This window comes from Pelobates fuscus, chromosome 11, assembly GCF_036172605.1.
Source record: "Pelobates fuscus isolate aPelFus1 chromosome 11, aPelFus1.pri, whole genome shotgun sequence".
NCBI lineage: Eukaryota > Metazoa > Chordata > Amphibia > Anura > Pelobatidae > Pelobates > Pelobates fuscus.
This window is the reverse complement of record NC_086327.1, coordinates 119,050,123-119,071,560: the sequence shown is the minus strand read 5'-3', so window position 1 is coordinate 119,071,560 and position 21,438 is coordinate 119,050,123. Positions and strand designations below refer to the sequence as shown.

At 38.9% G+C, this 21,438-nt stretch overlaps 1 protein-coding gene across 1 annotated transcript in view; it reads right to left on the bottom strand.

The window, feature by feature from the left end:
• Window positions 1-21,086, bottom strand: part of HTR3B (5-hydroxytryptamine receptor 3B) — a 34,747-nt gene extending 13,661 nt beyond the window's left edge. The window contains exons 1-7 of the mRNA XM_063436617.1: window positions 21,073-21,086; window positions 20,730-20,795; window positions 18,114-18,286; window positions 11,760-11,804; window positions 10,045-10,154; window positions 2,342-2,511; window positions 815-972 (exon numbers count right to left, since the gene is read on the bottom strand). Of these exons, the coding sequence (XP_063292687.1) occupies window positions 815-972; window positions 2,342-2,511; window positions 10,045-10,154; window positions 11,760-11,804; window positions 18,114-18,286; window positions 20,730-20,790 (717 nt within the window). The 5' untranslated portion in view covers window positions 20,791-20,795; window positions 21,073-21,086. The remainder of the gene's footprint in view (window positions 1-814; window positions 973-2,341; window positions 2,512-10,044; window positions 10,155-11,759; window positions 11,805-18,113; window positions 18,287-20,729; window positions 20,796-21,072) is intronic.
• Window positions 21,087-21,438: the final 352 nt, after the last annotated feature.

The window sequence follows — 21,438 nt, the reverse complement described above, 5'->3', positions numbered from 1 at the left end:
TGAATTTTCCATTAGCGCAGTCAGTTTTCACTCCTGTTTAAAGTAAATGTCATATGATTGACCAGTGATACTTTATCTAATGAGGAGAAAGCAACATATTTAGAAATCAGTGTGCTCGCCTTTGGATTTGTGAGTGATTTGTTTGATTAAGGACAGTTGCCTGAATGTAGATCTGTGTTTGTCTTTTATTTATCACTGAAAATAAACTCTCTTTTAAACTTGGGTTCTATATACATGTATTTTTTTTCATTTCCAAAAACCAAGACGATTCTATTGGGCCCGTCAATGAGAAGAGACAAAAGTTAATAAAAAGGTAAATAGAATAAGCATGATGGTTATAAAGAAATGTTAAAGTGGTAAATTGAGTAAAAGGGTATACATTAAAGAAAATTAGATAGAGCGATAACATAAATAGAAAAATAAATAAAAAAAACATGATAATGAAAGCAGATAATGTGAAAGAAAAGACACAAAAAGATTAATGAAAAACTTAGACAAAGTAAACAAATAGTGCTAAAATGTGGAGCAAATCTCAGGACCAAAAACAGGGACAAACACAGATAAAACATATTTCTGCTACTTCTTGATGTTTCTATTTCTCTTATTTAAATGGACACTATAAGTGCAAAAATAACTTTAACTTAATAAAGCCGTTTTGGTGTATAGATCATGTCCCTAAAGTCTCACTGCTCAGTTCTCTACCATTTAGAAGTTAAATAACTTTGTTTATGCAGCCATAGTCACACCTCTCTGCATGTGACTTGCACAGCCTTCACAAACACTTCCTGTAAAGAGAGATCTACGTCATACATACATTAAACTGGACCTGGGCAAAGCTGCCTCCGTGTGTATGGAGAATCTCATAACTTGAAGGCACTGACAGAAGTTCCCACTCGCTGTCATTCAGAAAAATGCTTTTGTCTTCCTTGATCTTCTCGTAGCTTCTTGAGATGGAAATATTCAAATCATTTACTGCAATAGCAAGGAAAAATTAGTATTGATAACTGATACATCAGTTTACCCACGGAATTCTTTCCTGGGAAGATTTTACATGCATGATCAAAAAATAATACTTAATGCATTCACAGTCAACATGTTTACTTAGAAAGGGAAAACTTTGTGGCAGGGTCTTTAAATAACGCTCAATGCATTCTACATACTCAAGCCCCAATACCATGTGCCTTCTAGAAAAGTTTCCCCCAGACCCACCAGACTGTGAGCGTCTGATTCAAGCTACCAGACTATGCCTATTTTCCAAGAACACTCGCATTATTGTATTGCCCTGTATCCTCAAGTATCCTTTCATAAACTGGATTTTTCTGTGTTGATAATTGCAATCATTTCATATTTTAGCACAATTTATTGTATCAGAGCAGGGATAGTGTAACACATTAGCCTAAGCAATTTCCTGCACATTAAGTAATACATAAATATATGTTTCAATCCATTTCAATGCCAGGGGTGTGCCACTCGCATTTCGGTGCAATGTCCTGGTCACATCTCAAAGAGTTCAAAGAGTTAAACTAATGATTTACTTTTTTTTTTTTTTTTTTTTACAGCTATTTCAATATTTTATGAGTCCAATATATCAGGAAGTGGGCTTTCCAGAGAGAGAGGATTATGTGTGGAGTCTAAGTGCCTCACTATTTTAAAACTTCACCAGCCACCACTGATTAGCAGCCCGGAATCCTAGCATAGTCCTTATATTGTAAACATGCACATAGATCTACATTAGAAATATTGTGGGTCTGAAAAATGTATTAAAATAAGACTAACAAGATAAGGTCATTTACGAAAGAGTGAATTGTCAAATTTTACAACAAAACAGTCAAAGTGAAATCATGACCTGGAATTGTTTTATAATTGAGGCACACGATGTAAAATTCACAGTTGAGTCTATAAACCTGTGATTGTTAGAAATGTTTGTTTTAAAATACACCTCAAGCTATGTTAGCAGCATATTACTGAGAGCAAATAATTCATCTTGAATTTTTCTTTAATTACTTGCAGAAAATGAGTGTTCTGGGATTGTGTTAAATTCATTACTCCCTGTAGGATGCACGTTTTACAGAGCCAAGGGAAAAGGGGCAATGCTGCCTCCCTGTACCACTCAGGATTATCAACCAGGAGGTGGCCTACTGGGACACCTTGTGAAAAAAGACAAGCTTTAAAGTGATAGGAATCCTTTGGGTGGATGCTTACAATAATTTAAGTATTTCTATGCGAAGGACAGAGACTGTGCACTGCTTCGTACAACATTAGATAAAGACATTTTCTGGTCAGATCTGTATTTTCAAAATTGCTACAGTAAGAAAGAGATGTCAAGGCCATGATTCATTACCTGTGTGTAAGCAACTGCTGAATGTAAGGCTGCAATTTTGTATATCAAAGGGGAAAGCATACGTCTCTAAATTGCATGCTGACACCACTTGCATAGGCTTGTAGTTTTGAATAGTCCCAACAGAGGTCACATACACATAAGGAAGATCTGGCGTCTTACCGTCTTCTACACTGCAAGAAGAGAATGTCCCACGCCCCCCAAAAAATGCATTGTTAGATTCACAAAGTAAAAGAAAGAACTAAACTTGATTAAAAGAATACTCTAAGCGCCAAACAACTTTAGCTAAATTAAGCAGTTTTGGTGTGTAGATCATGCCCGTGCAGTCTTTCCTACTCAAGTATGTGCCATATAGAAGTTAAATCAATTCTGTTTCTCTTTATGCAGCACTAGTTACACCTCCACTGCGTGTAACTCACAAAACCAGCATGAAAAAAATTATTTGTTTTAAAACAGATGTCTAGAACATTATTAACAGAGCAGGAGATAAAAATAAATAAACATATAAGTTAAACATACTGTGCAATAAAGGAAGTTTAAACATTAGATCTCTCTTTACAGGAAGTGTTTAGGAAGAGTGTGTAAGTCACATGCAGAGAGGTGTGACTAGGGCTGCATAAACAAAGTTATTTAACTTCTAAATGGTAGAGAATTGAGCAGTGAGACTTTAGGGACATGATCTATACACCAAAACGGCTTTATTAAGTTAAAGGTATTTTTGTACTTATAGTGTCCATTTAAATTAGAGAAATAGAAACATCTAAAAGATTGCATTGAGTTGTTAAATGCTCTCTGACAAGAGTTGCTACATGCTATTCTCCACCTTATATGTGTATTCTGTTTTTTTTTCTTTGCTTGACCAAGCATATAATCTACAGTATTTAATAACAAGTTGATAATTTGTTTAACTTGTTTGTATTAATCCTTTATCCCATTTTCCCACCTCTTACCCTCTAATGGTTAAAAAAAAAAACATCAAGGCCTTTTTTTCTCTCTCTTTCCTGTCTTTCTGTAATTAATCTGCAGAAATATCGAGTGTGTGTAATAAGTTATTAACCTGTAAAATGAAAGCACCATTTGTACTTTAGAAAATGATATGCATTAATAAAAATGTACTTCCGTAAGAAATCTTCAAAATATCAGGCTCTAAGCTCCTAAATTATTTATATGTTTTTCTATTTCAGTGGTACATCAGATAAATTACTGCTTGAAAAAAAAAACTATTATCAGGCTTCCAAACTTCAGCCATATAGAGGCATAGATTTGCCAAATTTTGTAATAGTATGTATATATTTTTTTTGAATAGTATGTATATATTTTACAGTACACTGATAGGAACATATTCTTGCCATTTGGTTCACTGACCAAGAGAGAAAAAGTAACCAATAAAGAACAAAAAAAGAGGATGGAAAATCATGTTTATGATATATATTTTTTTTTTTTTTTTTTTTAATTCTTTATTTTTTGTTGTGCAAGATATAACAATAGGCTTACTTAGCCATGGTAGCAGTCGTAAGCGGCAATATACAATAATCACAAACATGGCATATGTATAGACGGCACAATTTTTTGGGTTTTGTTGAGAAAAAAAAAAAACGTAGACAGTAGATTTACATAGCAATTCACAGGTGAGTTTTCCCGTCTGACATGCACAACATTAAGGGATTATTATAACAAGAGTTAACCGTTGCTAGGGTTACGTTAAAATTATCCTTGCAAGCTAGGTACACGCTATAGCTACCGCTAGCATAGTGAATTGCCTAAGTAAGTAGTGACAGTCGCTTAAAGTTAATATACATTGTTATGTCAGATATCATCGCTTACTCATCTATATCTTTCCGCTTTATTTAAACGTTGCTGTGTAATACTAAGGCTTATGTATTGTTGCTTTTACGGCACCAAACCTCTCACCTAGGCGTTCACACAGATGGTATAATACTACCTAAGAATGTTATCGCGTTACAAAAGTCAAATTTAGCTTTAAATATAGTTTTATCACAAGACGGTCGCAGCAGAAGCCACGGCAGGACCTGTTCATTTAACTATAGTGCTGGTGTAGTATCCCTTCACTCTTTCTTTGCAGACATAGTAGGTAGTGGTAGTGGATAGTGATGCAGTGAACAGAATATGCTTAACTGTCTATGCAACTCTTTGGGCGTAGTCCGCTGGGTAAACTGGGCAGACGTTTATCGTGAGGTCCAGGAGCATGCTTGGTATGGATAAGTGAGTCCATTGATGCTGTTTGACGGTTATTGTGGGGTCAAGCTAGAGCTGGCTTAGGTCCAGGCTGGCAGGGTAGGTTATTGCTGGATGGGTACAGGGTGGGTGGCTTGATGTTCCGGTCCCGTGGGGCAGGTTATGCCAAGGTCTGCTCACACCTGTGGGATTGCTTGTCATAGTGTCCTCCATAGGATCTCTTCATCCTATTGCCTCCCTGCGTGGTGCCCCTGGCCTGTACCTTCATTTGCTCAGTGTAGTCTGCCAGCATATCCCTGGGGCAGTCTGTCATGGTTGTTGCGCCGGCTGTTCGTGCACATGGCTGTCGTGCGGCGGCCATCTTGAGAAGCGCCATGCGGTGGTCACCTCGCGCCCGGGTGGATTCTTGAGCCTGGTTTGGCGAGCTGTTCAGCACCCTTATGGACCGGGATGACCCCCCCGGTCCAGGGGGGGGGGGGCGCCGGACACCGGCCGGAGACCCGGGAGAGCGGCCGTCTCGTCCCGGCTCAAGCTCCTCACGCCTCGGGCCAGCTTCGGGTAGCGGATCGCTTCGTGAAGGGTATCTCCTCGTACCTCAGGATCTGGGGATCCGGGTGAGTGTCGTTGCGGGCTATTGTGACGATTTTTTCCTCCAGTTTGTGCCGTTTTCCCGGTCCCAAGGCGGGAGCTCAGACAAAGCGTGTCTGATCCCGTCGGCGGTCCGGCCCCGCCCCCGATATATATTAATTAAATGTATAATGTATAAATATAGTTTTATGTACGGCTACTCCTTTCGGCCACTCACAATATCACACGCTCGGACGAAAGGGATGGCACCTGCTAAACGTAGCAAGCATACAGCTAGGCAAGAACTACCCCCACCGGTGGTTTCCTCGGAGGAGGATGAAGCCTACTTTCAGAATCTTGCATCATCGACGCATGGCAGACGGACGCCTCCGATTCAGATGACGAAGGTGGTTGGCAAGACATTCCCTACTCGTCTTAACACAGGTGAACCCACCATTCCATACAAATGTCTCTACACTAACAGCAGGCATGTTATCCCTTCATTTACAGAACTGGGAAGAGCTATCATCAGATGCATGGATTCTACAAACCGTTTATCGAGTTCCAACCCTACCGTATTAGATGCAGACACCACCAGCGTTACGGACCTCTAAAGAACACGGGGCTCTTATCGGCGAAGAAATCCGAACTCTCTTTACCAAAGGCACAGTCAATATGCACAAGATGAGGATGGTTTCTTTAGCAACATTTTCTGTTGCAAAAGAAAACAGGAGACTTCCATCCGGTCATCAACCTACGACAACTCAAGTCATTCGCAATATACCACCATTTTAAGATGGAAGGGATCCGCCTACTTCAAGATTTGCTCCTCAAAGATGATTGGTTCACTCGACTGGACCTCAGGGATGCCTACCTCTACCAGTACCAGTAGCGCAGTCATGCCGAGGATTCCTACTATTCCGTTGGCACGACCGGGCATGCTAGTTCACCTGCCTAAGTTTCGGACTCAGCTGGCTCCATGGTGCTTCACAAAGCTGCTGAAACCGGTCATGACTAGCCTACGGTCACCGGGGATACGATGCATAATCTATCTGGATGATTTACTACTCTATTACAACAGGGTTTCAAGACTACGATCTCAAAAGAACTTTGTGGTAGACTTCCTCGAATCCTTGGGTTTCGTGGTAAATCATGACAAATCACCGATGGAACCATCGCAAATCGCCCAATTTTTGGGGTTTGAAGTCAACTCCACCTCATGCATGCTTCGGCTAACCCTAAAAGAGATAGGCACTAATTTAAAGAAATTCAGAAGATCCTGAATATGGATCACATCCAACTTCGTCTCCTCACTCAGGTCGTGGGACTACTCTCCACTTCCATACTGGCTATTTACCCAGATACCGAACCATGCAATAGCTAAAGGCACAGTATCTGCGAATCTCATACGACCAGACGATCCCTCTTAACGAATGAGATATGCATAGAGCTCCATTGGTGGCTTCCCCACAGGCAAGTCTGGAATGGGAAAGCCATTTTTAGTCCCACACTGGATTTCGTGGTGGAGTTGGATGCCAGCCTATGGATCTGGGGAGCACATTGTGCAGAATCATCCACAGGAGGACCCTGGTTACTCGAGGAGAAGGAATTGCACATCAACTGCCTGGAATTGATAGCAAGTTCCTTTGCCATCCGCAGTCTGGCCAGCCACATGTCCAACTGCTGCATCCTGTTGCACATGGACAACAGCGGTCCAAAATATCAATTGTCTGGGCGGAGCTCGATCCCGGGCACTAACAGATGCAACAAAAGACATTTACAGTTTCTGTCTCTCCCGCAATATCAGGTTACAGGCAGAATACCTACTGGGAATATCCAACCTCACAGTAGACTGGTATTCACAACATTGGAGGGACATCAGCGACTAGCACCTCCACAAGCTATTATTCCAAAGTTTGTCGGAATGCAGGGGTCCTCTCATCATCGACCTATTTGCCTCATGGACCAATTGTCAACTGCTCAGGTTCTTCAGCTGGCTACCAGATCCAGACTGTGAATCAGTGGACGCATTCCTTCAGACCTGTCCGAATCTCGGTCTATTGCAAATCACTAAGGACCTGATATGGGACTCGTGGGCACCTGGAACCAGACGGAGCTACCTCGCGGCCTGGAATAAATGGTCTAGCTGGTGTTTGGAGAGGGACTTATTCCTTTACGGCTCCTATCACCATGATTCTCAACTTCCTATCTCAGACATCATGAGTTTGGCGGACTGTTCTCGGGAAGAAACCTTTCGGATTTATTATTACCGTCTTTCCTCTCACACTTCTTTTTCTCTAATTGGATAGCGTTAAAAATGCAAAAATACTTGACTCCTGTCATGTAATAAAATTGTATATTATGCTAACGTAGTGTACTAATAATCTTAATTTCGGTATGACAGGATTCAAATATTTTCACCCCTTTTTATGTTTCCCTCCCCTTCTATCTATATTTTGTACTATACAAACAGAGAAAAGTATACACACTAGAGATGTATATAGTGAAAAACATATAGCTGTAAGTGATCCCAGGTGTACCTCACAAACACCTAAACAATATACAACCGAAACATAGAGTGGAAAACACCTAGAATACATAAAAATATATATAAACAAGTTAAATAACCTGAAATCAGGTAAATATCCGTGGATATAATCTGTATAAAAAATTAAAAGGCTGACATAGCGTAATACAGTATTGAATGGAGTGTGTGATAAATGTGGTAATGAGTACACTCACAAACAAACGTGAAATCAGGCTTCTCATCCTCTCAGGGGTAATATGATGTATGATGAATATGAACTTCAAATATCATCCGATGGAATATATGTAAATAAAGGAAATCAGATATAGTGAAGTTTTTGGCGGTTCCATATACCTGCTCCTGGATTTCCTTCTGGACTTTCTTACCACGCTGTACAGGAGTTCCATGTTATATGGAGACACGCTCTTCTTAATATTCCTATGTGTAAGTGCGACCAAGAAATGTGATTTTGTATTTTCATAACAAACTTCACTATATCTGATTTCCTTTATTTACATATATTCCATCGGATGATATATGAAGTTCATATTCATCATACATCATATTACCCCTGAGAGGATGAGAAGCCTGATTTCACGTTTGTTTGTGAGTGTACTCATTACCACATTTATCACACACTCCATTTAATACTGTATTACGCTATGTCAGCCTCTATATTTTGTACTACTCTTATCTATCTACTAACTTCTGCTATAACTTATAGTCCTTTCTCTAGAATGTAGTTAATGACAATTCTGGAGGGTTTGATATGTTATTTATGATGTTGTTATATCCTGAATAACTCTTTAATTTGAGTTTTATATCATTCAATTTATAGACGATTATTAAATATATATGTATATATATGTATGTACAAGAGTGAGATGTGGAATCACGGTCACTACCAATACCTTACACTTATTTCTCCTTTTCAGTATGAGCACTTCCATCGACTACAAGCAGAATGTAATTCCCTCAACAATTCGTTACAGTTCGGAGTTTTCAGGATGCACAAGTTTCTACAGTTTTCCGTTTCCAGTTAAAAGGGACTATCTACGTTCACACCAAAGAAAGAGGGGGAATTGGGGGCTTTCCAACCTTATATCTGTGATGACTGCTGTTTTCTGATTGGTTAAAGTTTTTTGATTGCTGCTAGAGTTTTAATTAAAGAAAATCAATGCAAAATACTCGCCTCCTGTCCTAAAATTAAGATTATTAGTACACTACGTTAGCATAATCTACACTTTAAACTCCTAAATGTCAAAAAATCGGGCAGTTAGACTGCAGGGGCATGATCCTTGCACCAAAACTGCATCATTGAGCTAAAGGTGCTTATAGTGTCCATTTAAATTACAGGGCAGAAACACCTAAAAGATTGCGTTAGAGTTGTTAAATCCTCTATGACGAGCCTTTGGGGCCCCCGGGCAAAATTAGATCCCAGGCCCTTTGAATGCACAAATATATGTGCATTAAATAAATCTTAAAGAATCTCTATAGTGTCAGGAAAACAAAGCTAATTTCCTGACACTATAGTGCCCTAAGGGTGCCCCAACCCTCAGGGTCCCCCTCCCGTGGCACTAAAGGGGTTAAAACCCCTTCAGCAGCTTACCATTATCCAGCACCAGGCTCCCTCTGCGCTTTTGACCTCACCTTCCCCGCCGATGTCAGCTCCCAAGTGGAGCGAAATGCGCATGCACGCCAATTGCCGTGTGCGCATTCAAACAGTCAATGCTTTCCTATAGACGTTCTGCACGTCAGGATGACACCCACTAGAGGTTGGATTAACCCTGCTAAGTAAAGAGTTGCTACATGTTTTTCTCCACCTTATATGTGTATTCTGTCTTTGCTTGACCAAGTACGGTATATAAAGAATGGTATTTACTAACAGGTTGCATTAATCTTGTACCCCCTTTCCCACCTCTTACCCCCAAATGGTTAGAAAAACAAAAAACATCAGGGTCATTTTATCCTCTATTCTTTTCTTTTTGTAATACATTTGCTAAAACCTCAAGTGTGTGTAATAAGTTATTAAACTGTAAAATAAAAACACTTTTTGTACTTTGACAAAATATGTGCCTTAGTAAAAAATATTTACTAAGAAAACTTCTAAATATCCAGCTCTAAGCTCATAAATGATTTGTAATTTTTCCATTTTAGTGATATATCTTATAAAGTAGGTAGATATATTAAGCAAGAAAGTGAGAGAATGAGTGAGCAAGACAGCATTAAAGGAGAGAGAGAGACAGAGACAGAGAGAAAGAAAGCTAAGAATAAAGAAAGAAAGAAAAAAAGAAAGAGAGACATATTTTGCAAACCTGTATTGAGTTCTAGACAGTTCACTTGATAAATAAACCCAATGGTTAAAAACTCAAGGTTCCGAATGAATCAGATATCTCTAACAGTAAATTCTACTTACAACTCATTGATGACAATATCAGGAACCCAAATTGCACTAAGTGGTAGAGAGATTTCTTTAATTCCATCAAACTGCGTAGAATTCCAGGCCAAGAACTCATCTTCCCAGCACTAAAATGAGAAAACGACCCTCATAGATTGCTTAATGGAATTATTTAATAGCATGATCATAGCAATATATGTTTAGCGAAATTGCCGCAATTATGCCTTTGCAAAAATTGGTTAAAAGTCTTTTTAGAATTCCCAAAATAGAAGTTATCACCAAGACACTGATCCAGCGCAGGCATTTCTAAACTAAACACCTATCTTAATAAATAGGCGTTATGGTTAATCATACATAGAAAAATACAGAATTATTTTATTCACAAATTCTAGCATGTCCTACCTTACTGTTATTTAATCATTAATAAATGATTATTTAAGCAATATTGGAGCAGTTCTAAAACTCTTGCAAACTAAACAAAGACATTTATTTCAGCCAAATCATTACTACAAAAAAATCAAACATTTTTCAGGCTTACGAATTTCAGGATCAGCGGAGGATTAGCTGTATCAAATTGCATTAACGAAAAAAGATTTGGGAAAACGTATCTATACAAATCTATATTTATACATTATATATTTAATAAATATATCATATATAAACATGGATTTTGTAAAAAAAAAAACTTTTGTCCTTTTTGCCCTCAATTGGTTCATTTTCTCTCACTTGGTCAGTGAACCACATGGCGTGAAAATAGGCCAATCAGTGTTCTGCAATAAAAATGTATGTATTTTACAGTACACTGATAGGAGCATTTGGTTCACTGACCAAGTGAAACAAAATGAACCAGTAGAAGGGGGTGGGGGGGGGGGGGGGGGGGCAGGGGGGAGGGGAGGAAAGGACAAAAAGTGAAGAAAAAAATCAATGTTTATATATGATATATTTATTAAATATATAATGTATAAATAGAGATTTGATTACGGCTTCTATTTTTTTTTTCCTGCTTTTGGACACTTCCCACTTGATTTTGAATAAAATCAACATGTAGTGACTGTCCCCTCGTCATCTTTCACATTTTTCCCATCAATCATTTCTTTTTTGGATCTATGGGTGGAATTCAGAATAAGAATTGAAAATAACACGTTTGTCCGTTGCGCATTTCGTTTTGCTTGTAATTGCTAAATTTCAGCAACATTTCGAAAATTCGACCAATCACCCGATTGGCCAAAATATTGTCGAAATGGCAGTTCATTACTAAACAAATCTTCCGGTTTGGTCGACACTCATTAACAATTACTGCAACCTGAGTTTTGCTAACCTTTTCTGTTATCATTTTGACTTTGCTGAATTCCATTCCTCTCTTGGAGTCTAGTCTGCATGACTGTGCTATTTGACTGTTCATTCTGACATTGGTCTTTGAACAATGTTCTCAACATCTGTTTTCCTCACATTACCCTGCAATCCATTTATCTATTTTTTTCTTAATTTTCATTATAATTACAGCCGTATAGAAATACACCTTTCAGTCCCAGTTCTCTTTTGATTTGTGTTGTTCTACACTTGTTTCTATCGGCTTACGTTCTCTCCATAACTGTCCATTACAATATTTCACTTTTGCATCTGCACAGTTAGGCGCAATAGGAGAAGTCATATTTAATTGGAGCTTTATAAAATTCCCTTGACCCAGCATACCCACGTGATCTATACTTTTACGAAGAATAGATGAAAATTACCTGTCGATACCAGATGCTGGTTGTCAGCTTTTGGTTTTGTCCATCCTGGGGAAAAAAATATATAAGAAGATGATAAAATTCTTTTATAAAAGTTATATTGTATAAACCATACCATTTTACTAATTCAAACCTTAATACAAATTACACATATCTCTGGCCCAGAATGGTTTTCGATTAATGTGGTTTGCCTGTATAAACCTACTTCTCATTTTATTGTTTTTATCAGAATGTGATAGGAAATCATCAAATACAAACCTATGTTTTTTATTTTTGACATGAGGTTTCCCTATGTATTATTACATTATACAAGCTTATAGTAAAAGTTTAGTTTTGATAAGTGCACATGTATTTAGTAAATGCATATTCCCCCTTCTTTTGGAGGTCACTAAATAGGTACAATGACTAATGAAATTAGAGGAGTTACACTGAAAAAAATGCTGGAAAAAGCCTTCTGAAAAATTGTGACTCGATACAAGGTGCAGTAGCAACTTAAAAAGTAAATGTAAAGAAAGCTCCAGGGCCTGACAGCATTCACCCATGAGTATAAAAATAGTGGAAATTGTAAAAGCGCTAAACAGGCATTCAAAAGGAGAAAAAAATGGGTAAAGCCGTCTCTTTAAGAAGGATAACAAACAGGGACGGACTGACAGCCTTCTGGGTCCCCGGGCAACATTATATCTTGGACCCTTTGAAGACCACAACCAATCCTTGCAGGCTTTTTAATGTAAACAGTGCCTTTTCAGAGAAAAGGCAGACTTTACATTACTGCCTAGGAACACCTCTAGTGGGAGGCACTGATGTTCAACGTCTCCACGCTCTGCATAGAGACTTGAATGCGTTTAGTGCTCCGTGTGAGGATGGGAGGGGACAGGAAGTGACATCACACCCCTGCTCCACTCTCACACGGAGCACTCACAGCATATGATTAGTGCAGTGTAGCGTTTAGCTGATCTCCACAGCAGAAGCATGAGTACAGCCAGGCCCCTGACTGCCTCGGGCCCTCGGTCCATGACCTATCTGCCTGAGTGGTCAGTCCACCCCTGATAACAAATGAAAAGAATACACAATATAAAAAAACAGTGTTAAAGAATATATAAATAAGGCTGCTACACACTATAGTGCTAGTGCCCCAGAAGGTGATAAGCATGTATAAATACAAGATACAGAATGAGGTAATAAGTGGAGCACAAAAAAAGAAAGTGTTTACAAACCCACTTTTCTCTCTTATATAAGACCCTACATGGAATTTTATCCACTCTAAGTATTTGCATTTATATTTACACTTTGTTTGCACAATGGGTTTGTAAACACTATTATTCCCTTTTTTGCTTTCCGCTTATTACCTCATTCCACTCACCCACGAGTACTTAAGGAGCTAAGTGTGGAAATAAGTGACCTTCTGTTTTGAATTTTTCAGGATTCTCTTTAAGGAATTGTACTGGAGCATTGGAGGAAGGCAGATGTGGTTCCTAAATTATAAAAGGGTTCAAAAACTTTGCTTGGAAATTATAAACATGTAAGCTTAACTTCTGTGTCTGGGAAAGTATTTGAAGCAGGGGCGGACTGACCACTTGGGCACATCGGTCATGGACTGAGGGCCTGAGACAGCCAGGGGCCCGGCTGCACAGCCATGATCTCTCCAACTGGAATGAAAAAATAATAATAAAAAAATATATATTTTTTTTCCTTTATTAGGTTGCTGGGGCCCCTGATGGAGATTGGGGCCCCAGCAACCTACCGCTCAGCATATTACCCCCTCCTCCCTCCCACTTAAAAAGACCTGGCAGCTTCACCTCCTCTCTGCCAGGTCTCCTGCTTCTTGTCCCACGCGGCTCTGTGTGATGGGAGAGGCGGGGCCAGGAAGTGACCTCACAGTGTTGTTTAGCAAGAGTCCCCCAAGGGTATGCAGGTTGTGTATACAGTGTAGTTAGCCCCTTCCCTCCCCCCCCCCCCCCCCCGCTTTTCCAAGGGCAGTATTGAGGTTTTTTAGCCCAAGTCCTTGCTATGCGCTGTTATGTGCGCTAGGCACTAGCTAGTATGTCCCGTAAAGTACTCAGCCAACTCCGCAGGTTATGAACGTGGCTTGGCTGCTGGGAGATTATCTGTTGTGCCTCAGGGTAGAAGCCTCTTGGCTCCCTGCTGGGTTGGAGATCCGCTCCAGTCTGCTGGGGTGTCTTCTCCAGCTATGGGGTCGGCTGATTCTCCCTGCTGCCATGGTGTCACTGCGTACAGGGACCACTTGTCTTCGGCCTGAGGCCTTAGTAGGTGATCGTGCCTGTTTGCCATTGATCCCATCAACAGGATCGTGGGCCCAGGGTTCCACTGGTACCCGATCTCCTCCCTGGGGGTATGGCAGGCAGTGGAGGAGTTCCTCCTGGTGAGCGCCCAGCTGAGATGAAGGACGAGTGGTCGCATCGGCAGCGCTATCCACGTTAGTGGTGTGTCGTACTGGGGCACTAGGGCCATGCGCTTGGTGTGTCTCTGGTCTTGGGAGTTGCTGTATGGTTTGGGTCTTCTGCTGATATCTGTCCACTGGATTCTGCGGTGGCTGCGTCTGTGCTGCATGGGATTCAATCTGGCACCAGAACGCTGCACACATGTTGTCAAAGGCTGCATTGAATTTAGCTTCCCATTCAGACCTCATGTCATCTCTGCTGCAGTTGCCATTTTTGTTTTGGCTTGGCGGTAAAGAGTATCCTGGGAGGCCGGTGAGTCGCTAGTGTTGTGTAGTTGTTGCTCCCCCATGTGGGACCGGGATATCCCCCACCGGTCCGGGGGGGAGGGGACCGGGTCGGTTGTGGCACTCTAACGGCGGTTGGTTGGGAGACCGGCCGTGTCCCCCCTCCATGTGGTCTGCCGTCAAAGTAGGCCGCAGTGTGTGAGTCTGGCCGGGGCTAGTGGACGGGACCTCCATCACACTTGTGAGGACTCCCTGTCAGTGGGTGACTCCGGTATGAGCCCTTTAGTCTCGGTTTTGCCGTTTGCTCTACTGACTTTTTATGATTGTCGCTATGTTTGTGTGCGGAGCTCCCCTCAGACACGTCCGTCGGCCATGCTTCCGATCACAAATTTTATCTAAAACTCTTTAATACCAGGTCATTCACCTACTGGATTGATAAATTTGCTGGATATTCAGAAAATACTGAGTGTCACAGAGAGCAAATGCCTCTTACTTGGCTGTATTTATAAGTGGAACCGGAGTTCCACCCATAAATGCCACCACTAGTGGAGCTAGACAGTAAAAGATAACTAAGCCTTCATCCTTCATACACACTAAAGTAATCATTAAAATATGTCAAAAACACATCCAATAAATTTTCATAATGATCACACATCTGTTATAAAGGTTAATACACTATGTATCAAGTTTGATTGAGAAATCTGAAAAATGCAATTTATTGTAAAGAAAATGTTTTCAGAATTAACAGCATCATCTATGCACCTAAATTAGAAAAAACAAAATCTATGGTAAGTCCAGACTAGGTTCTAATTGATTATTTGTTTGCCTGTAAAGTTGTTTCTGGTTTACCTTTGATAAAATGCAACGTCACCTTCAGATGACACATTAAACAAATCACCAGCCTTTCTCACATTTTAATTAGTTCCTGAGTCATTAATCAGGATGCTGGAGGGAACGATAATATTACTCACAAGTTAAAAAATCTGTTCTCTGTAGAGATTTGCCTACGAGTTGTGTTTTGGGATTGACTCTACGAAGATGGTCGGATCCTGGTTGGCCACACACACACTCATACACAAACGCAAAAGCACTCACCCACACTTTGGCTGTTTGGCTTAATTATGTATCTCCAAAGCGTCACAGAGACATGTAACCCAGCAAGTAACTAGCCCGATGGCCGAACATATTCAGCCCATGTCACCAAAAAAGAGATGATTGATAGATAGGGAACAGCCAATAAAGTATGATTTTATTGATGGATCAAGTGAGAAAAGGAAGAAAAAATGAGTTTAAAAAAAAAGAAATATATATTTACACACTATATTTTTAACTATATTGTTAATGTTCTTCCTCTTTTTCCCTCTATTGGTGTTAGGATTCCTGGAACCTGAACAGACAGACAGAATCACTAAAAGAATAAGTTCGTAATACTGGTCCTTAGAATGGTCGGTTAATCAAACTAACAGAGTCATTAGAGCAACCCAGGGTCAAAGGAGTACAGAGATCAAAAAATATGATTAAACAAGCTGAAGTCAATGGATAACAAAGGACAGGATAAACATAGACAAGATTCAGAAAACAATACCAAGAAACACAAGAGGAACGCACTATTGGGTTATCAAGAAACCACAACAGGGCAACAAGTAATGGGTGAGGTAAGTATATATAGGCATCACTTCCACCTGATTGGTCCTTTTCCAATTGGACTTGACCACTATTCGTGGAAGTTTCTTGACCTTCCTAATCTGACCTCTGATGTCATTCTTGTGCGCCGAATTCTGTCTACCGAACTCCATGTTTGGTTCGCCGAATGCCGAATTCGGGAGTTTGCTTGGTCGCACATATATACACACTGCACGCTTCAGATGGAATGCTGGAGGGGATCACGGCACTCTGAGCTTCTGCGGGAAGTAAGTGTGCAGGAAACCTGACAGTTGGTTATTTTTTCCTGAGTTTGTCTGGAAACCAAATGGCAATAAAATGTGTTCTGCACATATGCACATTATATTTATATTGTGTATATATTTTTCAGTAAACTGACTGACCCATTTTCCCATCCTTTTTGGTATTAGATTGTGTGGAAGAATAAACGCCATACGAGAAGTATAAAAAATATAAAAAAATATCTAACGTTTAATATACATGTGTAAACTTTTCCCTATGTGTAATGCCCAATTTTAATCACTAGGGGTCCTCATTATCACAGGGCTGTGTTAGTCAACACATATGTGCTGCAGCTTAATCAAAAGTTGCCCAAAATATATTAATACACACGTTGCAATGCCCACACTTGGCCACTAGGGGATAATAATAACGTTGGATAGTGTCTAGGAGGGTAAAGAGCATTTGACCAGCCACAATAGATAAAGGGATAACCTGGCTGCAAGAAAAAGCTACAGTATATTTAATAAGTTGCCCAAAATAGAGTGCCCAAGTGTAATGTCCACAGATAACCATCAAGAGGTAATCAACAGATATGGTGGTTTCGAAGAGTGGTATAACACACCAAATGAGTCCTATCCAGTAAAGGGCTGAAAAGCAATGTCCCACATAGGCTGTGTCCTGTGCTTGCCCTAGTCAGCAGGCTACAGTAAGCTAATAGTATTTCTACTTATTTGCCAATCCTCTGGGACATTGAAAATATGTATAGTACACATAGGGAAATAAAAAAGAAAGAAAAATAAACTTATATTTTCAACTACTGTTTTTAACTTTTTTTAGTGGGCAACAAATCTAGACTCAAGGAACTCTCTTTTACTTTTCTTTCTTCTGATATTTAACAGAATCTTTTTCGATGGACGATATTCTAACTTTTACACGTATGAGAGTCGTTCATCCCAAACAAAATTTCAATTTCGTGAAAAAGAATTCGGCCAAAGCAAACTTTTACTCCTTACGCAAGTCTACAGCAGAACAACAAGCTATGCTGACCAGTGTAAGGGTAGATTTTATTACGTGGGCAGCGGCAATGTGAAATCGTTTTAGATAGGCTCTCTGTTCTCTTTTCTGTCTTTTATTTATTTATTTTTGTCATCGGAAAACTAAATCTGGCCTTTTGTATTTTATAACTCAATAATAATTAATAAAACAGACAAGTGGGGCCATCAAGTCTACATTTTTTATATGGTTAGGACACAATTCACAAGGCACACATTAGAAGATATGCTTCAAGTCTGAAGAATTGGAAATCTTATTAAGATCATGCGTTACAACATAGTAAGGGAGATTTATCAAAGTGTCACAGACCGTTTTGCAATGTTTCAGGTGATGCTCTATATTTGGCAGTGTTTTCTAAAATGAATAAAAAAAACATGGAATTTAAGCAGAGAAAAGTCACCACTTTTTATACCATTTTAAGAACAATGTAAGAAGTGTGATCATATTAGAGACCATTTCAGAACACTTTGATTAATCTCCTGTAATGTTTACGGTGGCTATTGTATAATATCTTTCTATTAACATATCTACTAAACAGGGATAAGTTGCAGACTAACACAAATTAGGTAAAAACATGAATCGAATCCCATCTTCATCCCTGTTACTGCACCAAAACCAACAAATATACAATCTCACTGTAAATATCTGTTTAGCTTCTCCAAAACAAAGAAAAATATCCTATTATATTTATGGTGGTGCATAGCAGGTATGTTAAAAATAAGTAGAATGTATCTTACAACATCTAAGACAGCGTGGAGAAAGAGGTCAATAGAAACGGTGGTGGCTTGACTCCAGTTTCTCACAGGCCTCACACCTTTGTGATAGTTGATCAGAAGGTGTTTGGTTAACTGATGCAGGCTCGAATTCTTCATATTGGAAACATCAGTAGCAAAGGCTCCTGGCCTCACAGCTATTAATGAGAATAGTTTACAGTGAGATTACATTGCGGTCTTCTATATGAAAACAATGAACCCTGTTTAATGCACATTGACGGTTTTATCAAAGAGAAGATTCCAGCCAGGATGATACAATGTGGCTTACCACATCAATAAAAAAATACATATTAACAGCTTAGAGAACAACATTGAGAAGCGCTATACAGGAACTCAAACTTACATAACATAAAACATTTCTGTCAATAAAAGTAACACACATTTATTTTTTTATAGTACACAGGACTATTATATTCTGCCTCTGACGAAGGTCTGTCTAAATACCGTAATGTTCTTTGGGTTTCTCTTATGTTGTGATAACTTAGTTTATTCCCTATTTTCACATTATGGGTAGCACGTAACACTTGTTGTTTTTCAGTTCACTGTCTGCTCCTACTTGAGAGGTATACCTCTACTAGTTATGTAGATACATGCATCCCTTACAGTATGCTGAGGTAGTCTCGGGTATTGTTCTTTTTATCACTAGATTAAGGTTCCATTCTCTTTTGCTATGTATAGATGAGCCAAAGAATTCTTAAGGGCCATTTATATGTATTTATATATACCCCGATTGTAGCTAGCAATCTATCCTTTCTTTTTTTTTATCAGCCAATTACCTTCACTAGTAACTATTTGTTACGTCTGCTCTAGTGGACATTCGTGGTTAACTTTTTGCATTGTATCAGTTTGCTTAATTCTTTGATAGGTGTGGGCTATTTAGCTCTTGGCGATTTAGGTCATCATAAACGTATTCACGCGCAAGTTTATGATGGCGCAGTCTTTAGGTAAGAAATCAAAGATGATCCAAGCACTCAAAATTGAAGATCAGTGAATGATGTAACAGCAGCAGTGTACTGACCTCAAACAAGGTCTTTATCAAGCAGTCTACAAGAGTAGATTTATGTTACTTGTTCAGAGAGTGTTTGTGTTTTGAACTTTTATGTGTTCTATTTAATAAAGATTATTTTTTTTTTCTAATTTTAGGCTATTCCCTGCCCTCGCCAATCTAATTTTTCAACCTACGGTTAGGGCATGTATATTATTTTTTTCTTACTTTGGACTTACTATTATATTTTAACATCTTCATTATAATCATTTACACCATTTATTCTTTCAAATTAAGCAATTATAACGGTTCCTGCTCCCTAGCATACACTAATCTTTGAAGCAATATGATGCATTAAAGAAGGCATTAACGTGATCAGCTGTAGTTACCGATAAGATTAAAAACAGAAATCATAAATCAACACATAACTGTGATATTTGAGGTTGGAAAGAATTGCAATATCTTAACTATTCAGCTCGTACAGAAAAAGAGAGATTAGAGCGGTCTATCTATTAAAATTGGAACGTTTCTCAGATTCTGCTAATTTGATTACTTTTTATCTGCGTCAGTTATTTTAAATAGATAAGCTAAATTTTGCAAGTCAGTAATGAGCTGTTCTCAAACCATTGCTTAGTGAACGGACCTATAGGTCTGAAAATAAACCCATGATATAAATACTAAACAACAAATGACGATGAAATAAAAACTGAATTGCAAAATAACTGCCATTTTTATTTTCAAAATCAACTATTTTGGCCGACATTTTGCATCTCTAATTAACTACAATCTGGTGTTTAGTGAATACACCCCATAGTGATTCAAGATCCAATGAGATACAGCCCATCAGAAGGGGGCACTTATGATGTGAATAGCCCATGAAGAAAATCAAGAAATCATTTTTCTTTAACAAGTAAAATCACAAATCTCTATCTCACATTAATTATTATTACTGTGGGTTAACGGCAGTATAAAATGTGGGATGTGCTGTTCTTTTGCTGTTTGGATAAATATATCTATGACATTAAAATGTCACTATTTACGAAAATAATAAAATCTCATTTAGGGGAGTATTTCATATTGCATTATGATGCAGATTTAAAAACTACAGGAACAAATACAAGGAACATAAAATAAATTAATTTCGTACTACTTCCACTGCTTCTTAAAGGCTTCCAGTTATTTGCAAGTTTGAATCTAAGAATTATATCAAATCAGGATAAGACGTGAGTTAATTAGAATGTATTATGGCAACTTTAATTCAGTAATCCAGGGGGAATAATCACTTGACAACACATTAAAATATTCCCAAATGCAAAACTGTCACTGCCTTGCAATCACACAGATACAACGTGGGCTAATTTAATATAGTTGAAAGAAATGTCAATTCTGATAGCCTTGCGCAGAATGAAAATAAAATCTGTTATTTGACAACACTCTCATAGTAACACCATATAGTATCAATATATGTGGTATAGTAAATCTCTCTCTATTCCACCTCTCAGTTAACTCTCTGGCACAACATTTTCTTTTCCCCATAATTTTTAATGTTAATAGATCGTTAATAAAGAACAACAATTGTATTAAGGAAGACTTACCTGGGAAAAGGAATGCAATCAGATACAGACCCTCAATCTTTAAATATAGCAAGTAATTCATGACTTCTGCAGTTAAAGCACCGATTTCGTAAGGTTTGGAATGCAGGTGTCAAAAACAGCCACACTGAACACATAACAGACAATTCAAAGGCCTGCCCTATCCACATGCAATGTCTACAGTTACCTGAAAATTAGCTGGTTGCCCTCCCCTCCTCCCTGCTCTAAGTAATCTAATTAAAAGTCTGATTTCATCTTGCATCGAAGGGAGTGAATAGTGGATACCACAAAACTCCTTGAAAGGCACCAAATGCGCAGTTAATTAGATTTTGCGAAGATTCTTTACCTGTGGCTGATGTCCAGCTCATATAAATGGCTCATTCCAGTAATCGCAAATTCTAAAATAGCATCTGTAAACTGAGCAGATGGACCCTTATTGGTTAAAGTAACCCAGTGGCAGCAGCGTACTCAACAGTTGTGTCATCTTTCAGAGGGCACAACCTTCTATATTTTGTTTGTCTTCCCATGTCTGCACCGTACATTTGTTGTGTGTTTTACAAATAACGTGTTCTTCACATTACGGGCACCATAGAAAACTACCATCAAACGCATCTGCTGCTGTGTTTGGCCCAATATGTGGATAGTTTGTATCATAACTAGCTTTGTTACCTAATGTTGCGTTCTACCCACCTTTTTTACATTTTGTAGTATA